The sequence below is a fragment of the Cydia fagiglandana genome, chromosome 19 (assembly GCF_963556715.1).
Source record: "Cydia fagiglandana chromosome 19, ilCydFagi1.1, whole genome shotgun sequence".
Lineage (NCBI taxonomy): Eukaryota > Metazoa > Arthropoda > Insecta > Lepidoptera > Tortricidae > Cydia > Cydia fagiglandana.
In genome coordinates, this window is record NC_085950.1 from 3,248,550 (window position 1) to 3,256,528 (window position 7,979).

General features: G+C 42.4%; 1 protein-coding gene across 1 annotated transcript; it reads left to right on the top strand.

Annotated features, from left to right (window-relative positions):
• The first annotated feature begins 6,668 nt into the window (after positions 1-6,668).
• On the top strand, positions 6,669-7,766 carry LOC134673722 (EKC/KEOPS complex subunit TP53RK-like). The gene has a single exon (XM_063531721.1). The coding sequence runs from the start codon at positions 7,027-7,029 to the stop codon at positions 7,729-7,731; it is 705 nt and encodes a 234-aa protein (XP_063387791.1). The 5' UTR covers positions 6,669-7,026; the 3' UTR covers positions 7,732-7,766.
• The last annotated feature ends 213 nt before the right edge of the window (positions 7,767-7,979 follow it).

Here is a 7,979-nt window from a genome sequence, read left to right on the forward strand (position 1 = left end):
TCCATGACAGCAGTTTGGACAGTATGCACAAAAGAGATAAGATAAGTATGTCAATTCAAAAAAAAAAAAAGTATGTCAATTGTCAAATTTTTGAGGTTATGTTATGGTTGTGTTGGTTTATGGATGAGTCGTTTTTTGTATGTTTTTTGTAAAGAGAATTACATTGCATGTCAATTTAACATTAAATGAAATAGTTGTACTAGAGCGAGTGTAGACAACTCGCCATACGTATTTTGTAGTTTTTGCCCCGTAATTAAATACATACTTCTGCTTTCATTGACTGTTGTTCGAAGCTGTAACAAGAAAGGTAGGTACTCTCATTACTTAAGTATGTTTTATATTATAGCTACTTTTACGTATTCTGCGCTGTAGTGTAGTTAATACTTGTTAACGTAATTGCGTCTAACTGTATCCAACTAGTAAATAGCCGAAAGGGATAGTGCCACACATTAGAAACGTAGCATGATTAGTCCCTGAATCGCTGTCAAACTTCGGTTTTGTAGAAAGTGTCCTTTCTGTTTCTGGTTTGGTGTAACTGACCCTAATTCTGCTGGAAATTAAATACCACAACACTCTACTGTCATACTGTGATTGCTGTAAGGCTCCACAATTCATCATGTGCTACTTGCATTGCAGGTTCTCTCTGTTACCAGCTTGTTAGCACACAACAACATCTCAATAGAGACAGTGTGTGTGATGACAGAGACAAGAGAGGTGTGCGTGAAGATGGAGCTTGGAGAGGTGTGTGTGAAGACGGAGCCCGGAGAGCCCTGTGTGAAGGAGGAGCTGGAGTGCGAGGACAGTGCCTGTCAAGGAGTGAGCGCGGCGGCTGCACAGGCTGGACTGTATACTGACCATGAGGTCAAGGACGAGCTCGTGCTGGGCCCCAAGGAGTGGCACCGACCCAAAGTGCTCTCACTACAAGGTCAGTTTACCATTTGATTTTATTATTATTTATTTATTTCATCTTTATTGCACAAAAGAAAACTTATCGTACAAAAGGTGGACATCATGCCAAAAGCATTCTCTATCAGTCAACCTTAAGGCAAAGCAGAGAGATTGTAGAAGGGGCTACACCTACTACTACTACTAACTAAATATACCAAATAACAAATTATTCTCTATATTTATTTTTGATGTTATTATTATATTATGTAAGTTTTATTTCTCACACATCCTTTCTAAAATTGACTATTCTTGTGTGATGCCTTAAGAGTAAAAGTCTCAATTTTTCGTGTTAGGCTAGGTCATTTATAATATCTCTTAATTTTTGTAGGTATTATAGTCCAGTCCAGGTTATTGGTAGATTGTGACTTTTTTAACTTAAGATCCATTATACAGTATGACTTGTATGTGCCGTACCCACGTCACCATACTAGCTGTATTGAAATGTCGATACTCAGCCTGGGGTCCGCTTGGCGACTAAGTCTGAGAATTGGCGCAAGCTCTAGTTTTTACGAAAAACTACTATATGACCTTCCAACAGGTCTTATTGGCAATAGTCAAGTTTCCTCACGATGTTTCCCTCGCCATGTGCTGCACATGATGCTGCATAAAAATGTCCTGATTCATGCATTATGTTTGTCCTAATATACCAAAATCGATCATAAACTCAAAACTTGAACGGATTTTCATGCGGTTTTCACTTTTCACCTATCAATGAGTGTTTTTTGAGAAAGGTTTAGGTGTATAATTTGTTAAGGTTTGCCCGTGCGAAGCCGAGGCATGTCGCTAGTTTCATTTTAAATACAACTGTATTGTTATTGCAGTGGAGGTGCGGGCAGTCAAGTCTGAGGTGTCGGACGCGGCGAGTGACGAGGACTGCGTGTCGAGTGAGTACTGCGACACCACAATACTACTGCACATAGTACGATACGAGCCACAGTACATTATACATGTGTGTGTGACCCATATTCATTATCGTCTTGTACTACTAATATAATTCAGGGCTTATATACGTCCCACTGCTGGGCACAGGCCTCCTCTCATGCACGAGAGTGCTTGGGCTATAATTCCCACGCTAGCCCACTGTGGGTTGGAGAGTTCACGTTAGTACACCTTTGAACTTTACTGATGTTTACAAGTTTTTTCATGTTTTCCTTCAACGAAAGGCAAGTGGAAAATAAGCATAAGTTCCGAAAAACTCATTGGTACGAGCTAGCATTTGAACCCGTGACCTCCGGATTGAAAGTCGGACATCACATCCACTCGGCCACCACCGCTAACCACCACCACATTCGCTAATTCTGTGTTGATAGTTGCGTTTGTATAGCTCGGTTAAAATTTAAAAAATAAATAACATTTATTTGATGACAATCCTGCACAATGTCGAAATGTTTGTTGAATAGTTACTGCAAGGTTCTGAGAGTGCAGCACTACCGACTCTAGTAAATTCATAGACTAACTTATACATACTGTGCCTTAAACTGTTTTTTGACAAGTTTTCACACACAATAAAATATGACATTGGTGCATCAAGGCGGTTTGTTAACAAGGGCCTACCGGTAAACACGAAAATCTAAATTAAGTTATCTGTCTCTTTATCGCTCGAATATGCAAGAGTGATAGACAGGCAGAAACCGAACTTTGACGCATGATGTTTCATTGATGTTTGTTTACTGCATGGGCTAGTTGTGCCACCTACGCAGAGCTTTGCCTAATAGTCCTTATTAAGTATACGCGTTGTAATCTGTTTAAATTGTTTTAATTTGTGTTTCAGTGTGTTTGGAGGGCAGCGCCGCTCGCACCAGGGAACAGCTCGCGATGGCTTGTTCCGTGGTGCTCGAGCGCCTGCGCGGCGACGCGACTGTTCACAGTGGAGGCAAACCATACCACTGCGAACACTGTGGCAAGCCTTTCAGAAACAAGTGTATTATAAGGAAACACATAAAACACACGCACTCGTCAACCGGACCAAAACCATTTGCTTGTGAATTCTGTAATTCTACGTCTCAAACCGAATTGCTTGTGATAGAACACGAGAAAAGCGAACATGGCGTTTCAAATTTCATGTGTGCTGAATGTGAGTATACCACAAGTTCCAAGAAAAGTTTGGAGACTCATATAAGGAGCCATTCTTTAGAGAATAATTTCAATTGTAGTCACTGTAGTTACACAAGTTCGTGTAAAACTGATTTACACAAACACCAAACATTACATTTTGCTGGGAACCTTTTAAAGTGTAGCGACTGTGATTATAAATGCAGTTATAATTCACAGCTACTACGACACCTGATGATACATACTGGGGCGAAGCCATTTCAGTGTAGCCACTGTGATTACAAAGGCAGTACGAAGTCACACCTACAAAGACACCTGAGGATACATACTGGGTCAAAGCCATTTCAGTGTAGCCACTGTGATTACAAATGCAGTCAGAAGTCAGTCTTACAACGACAACTGAGGATACATACTGGGGAGAAACCATTTCAGTGTAGGCACTGTGATTACAAAGGCAGTACGAAGTCACAGCTACAAAGACACCTGAGGATACATACTGGGTCAAAGCCATTTCAGTGTAGCCACTGTGATTACAAATGCAATCAGAAGTCAGTCTTACAACGACACCTGAGGATACATACTGGGGCGAAGCCATTTCAGTGTAGCCACTGTGATTACAAATGCAGTCTGAAGTCACACTTACAGCAACACCTGATGATACACACTGGGGCGAAGCCATTTCAGTGTAGCCACTGTGATTACAAATGCAGTCAGAAATCACACTTACAACGACACCTGATGATACATGCTGGGGCGAAGCCATTTCAGTGTAGCCACTGTGATTACAAATGCAGTCAGAAGTCAAACTTACGACGACACGTAAGGATGCATACTGGGGCGAAGCCATTTCAGTGTAGCCACTGTGATTACAAATGCAGTCAGAAGTCAGACTTACAAATACACCTGATGATACATACTGGGGCGAAGCCATTTCAGTGTAGCCACTGTGATTACAAAGGCAGTACGAAGTCACACCTACAAAGACACCTGAGGATACATACTGGGTCAAAGCCATTTCAGTGTAGCCACTGTGATTACAAATGCAGTCAGAAGTCAGTCTTACAACGACACCTGAGGATACATACTGGGGAGAAACCATTTCAGTGTAGCCACTGTGATTACAAATGCAGTCAGAAGTCAGTCTTACAACGACACCTGAGGATACATACTGGGGAGAAACCATTTCAGTGTAGCCACTGTGATTACAAAGGCAGTACTAAGTCACACCTACAAAGACACCTGAGGATACATACTGGGTCAAAGCCATTTCAGTGTAGCCACTGTGATTACAAATGCAGTCAGAAGTCAGTCTTACAACGACACCTGAGGATACATACTGGGGAGAAACCATTTCAGTGTAGCCACTGTGATTACAAAGGCAGTACTAAGTCACAGCTACAAAGACACCTGAGGATACATACTGGGTCAAAGCCATTTCAGTGTAGCCACTGTGATTACAAATGCAGTCAGAAGTCAGTCTTACAACGACACCTGAGGATACATACTGGGGCGAAGCCATTTCAGTGTAGCCACTGTGATTACAAATGCAGTCTGAAGTCACACTTACAGCAACACCTGATGATACACACTGGGGCGAAGCCATTTCAGTGTAGCCACTGTGATTACAAATGCAGACAGAAGTCACTCTTACAACGACACCTGATGATGCATACTGGCGCGAAGCCATTTCAGTGTAGCCACTGTGATTACAAATGCAGTCAGAAGTCACACTTGCAACGACACCTGACGATACATACTGGGGCGAAGCCATTTCATTGTATTCACTGTGATTACAAATGCAGTCAGAAGTCAGCCTTACAAAGACACCAAAGGATACACACTGGAGAAAAGCCTTACAACTGAAGTCATTGTGATTACAAGTGCAGTGATAGTTCAGCCTAACAAAGTCATGAAAGGACACATACTGACGAGAAGCCAGACTTACAAAGACACCTACTGGAACACACTGGGGCGAAGCCATTTAAATGTAACGATTGCGACTTCAGCTGCTGGCAGAAACACACATTGGGGAGGAGCCGTACATATGTAGTCACTGCGACTACAAGTGCAATCAGAAAGGGGACTTGCTAAAACATCAGACGATACACACTGACGAAAAGCCTTTTATTTGTACCCACTGCAACTACAGGAGTGGACAAAACTACACTTTACAAAGACATCTTAGAACGAAACATTCCGGTAAAAAACCCTGAAACTACGCAAGTGTTCGGAAATATGATCCGCTAGTTACCGGTAGAGCATGTGTCGGATGTGGGCTGTGTGATGCATAGACTAGGAATCCTCTAGACGTAGTTTAGAGCAATTATTTCATGTAACCGATGCTGCCAAAAATGCGGGGGTGCGCGGGACGAGGTGAGCGAAGTCTGTAGTGTTAATGTGTGTGTGTGTATTACCTATCATAGGTTGGGGAAACCTAATACTTCACAGGAGTAACACAGTCGGGCTAAGCTAACTGAATAGAACAAATGCCGTCCCTCCATGGGCCACCATAAATGAACACGACAAAGGCAGGCAGCTGCGGCAGCTACTCTCTCTCTCGTCACTATTATTCTAAGCAAGGGCCACCAATGGTCCTTGGCGCTTCCCTGGCGCGCAAGTACACATGTACTTAGGAGCTGCTCCAGCTATCTTTCCTATGATCTAGTACTTAGCCTTCCGTATACTCTTGACCTGGAGACACGTGGCTGCGACGACCAGCTACCGGCCGTCGTCGCTCGCTCGCGCCGTCGTAGTCGTCGTAGCGTCGCTCCGCTGACGACGCCAGCTCTCCTGCCAGCTGTAGGGCGTACAGTCGCTGCCCTAGCGGCTGTGATGAGGATGTATCCCGTTCAGGGTTCGGGACACGTGACGTCGATATTGAAAGGCACTGAATTTACTGAACTATTATATTATTAGCGAACCTTAACTCTAACGATACATTTATTTTAATACGTAAACTACTGACTTTGTAACTGAGGCCGCCGCGGCATAAATATCTAAGCAAAATGATACCAATATGGTGGACCCGGCATGATCGACCGACCGCCACCGACGCACACGAGGTGCGTGCGCTCGCGACCGGTATCCAAATCGAACAGGGCGTTGCTAGGGGCAGTATAGCATGTCCTTCGCAGCGAATGAATGAAGTGAACGACTGACCGCACCAGTTGCAGTCCAGTCTCAATAGTTTTAATTACATTGAGCCATGGATTCTGGTTGATTTGGCGTGAACACTAACTCTGCACCGTGTTTGATAGAGCACAGGACGTAGAAGTTTTATCATAAACGTCAAACAACTATGAAATCTTAAATAACAGTTGCACACTGTGTTATTAAACACGGCACAGAGTTAGCTTAGTCCGTCTCTAACTACTTGCGGCGCGCTGATTTTACTTTGTTTTTTTTTTTTACTTACTTCGCTGGCTCAGCGACCCGAAGTGGATCTTGGCCTCCGACACTAGATTTCGCCATTCGTTCCTATCCTGTGCGATCTGACGCCATTCAGACGCTTGTATGCCGCACAGGTCTTTCTGAACCTCATCGATCCATCGGTACCTAGGCGTTCCGACCGGACGTCTCCCAGTTGGTCGCCCCACATAAGCTCTTTTAGCCCCACGATCCCCTCCCATCCTCTCCACTTGTTCTCGCCGTTGATATTGAAATTAGACATTTAACCGAGATCCTAAATACTACTTGTAGGTAAGACAATGGCGCACTTAATCTTAGAAAACCGGACTGACTATAAGTTGGATAGTTTGTTTTGAACATTTGTACCTACCCACCTCATCGGCTTCGTTTATGTACAAGCAAGCGAGCTCAGTTGTTAGAGATAAGTTCCATTTTTTGGCGAATGTAGTTCTTCCAAATTGTAAACAAATATCTATTTTATTACTCTTTTGCAACATTTAGTCATTATAAGTTGAAATATAGGTATTTAATATAGGGTTATCCATTGTTGAAATAAAATCGGCGGACAATCGTGTTGACCAGTTTATAGGTTAAGTAATATTTCACTGACATCGAAGAATGTGTGAAGATTTAAAGATATTGATGCAAGGAGCTGAAGCCAAGCTGTACATCCGCAATTACATCGGGAAACCTACGCTAATCAAGGAGAGGTTTGAGAAATATCGGCAACCTGAACTAGATGTCGCGATAACCAAGGAGCGGATAAAAAATGAAGCTAGAGCCATCGTTCGTTGTAAAGCAGCCGATGTCAAGACTCCAGCTTTATATTTAGTAGATTTCGAGCGTAGACGCATATACATGCAACATTTCAAGCACAGCATCACGGTGAAAGACTTCATTATAAACGTTTTTACAAAACGGAATGGCTCGGGCGATAGACCAAACAGCCTTGACAAAATTGCCACATTAATCGGGCAAACTGTGCGAAAACTACATGAAAATAACATCATTCACGGAGATTTAACTACGTCAAATATGTTATTAGTTAATAACTTAAATGATTCCAATTGGTCAGATGTAGATAATCTGGAATTGGTCATGATTGATTTTGGATTGTCATCCTTCGATACAAGTGCGGAAGATAAGGGGGTGGACTTGTATGTCCTAGAGAGGGCGCTGATAAGCACCCACAATGACTACCCGGAGATATTTAGCAAAATCCTGGAAGCGTATAAAATATACAGTAAAAATAATGTAAAGGAGATTATTGGCAAGTTTGGAGAAGTAAGAGCCAGAGGGAGAAAGAGAACAATGGTGGGATAGAGATGGTTGTAAATAAAAAGTGTTTTACATTTAATAGCATTTTATTTTAAACTACAGTGTAATATCTCCATATAACATCACTTAATGTAACATTTCACTACTCCCTATAACATCAACATTTTTTGGCTATATAATATAAAAATTTTACCTTCCAATAAAATTATTATTATGTTTCCTATCCACATCGGATATCTTCATTGAGAGAGTAACGCGATCGTTGACCAATGATGCCGCTAGCGTCTATGTAG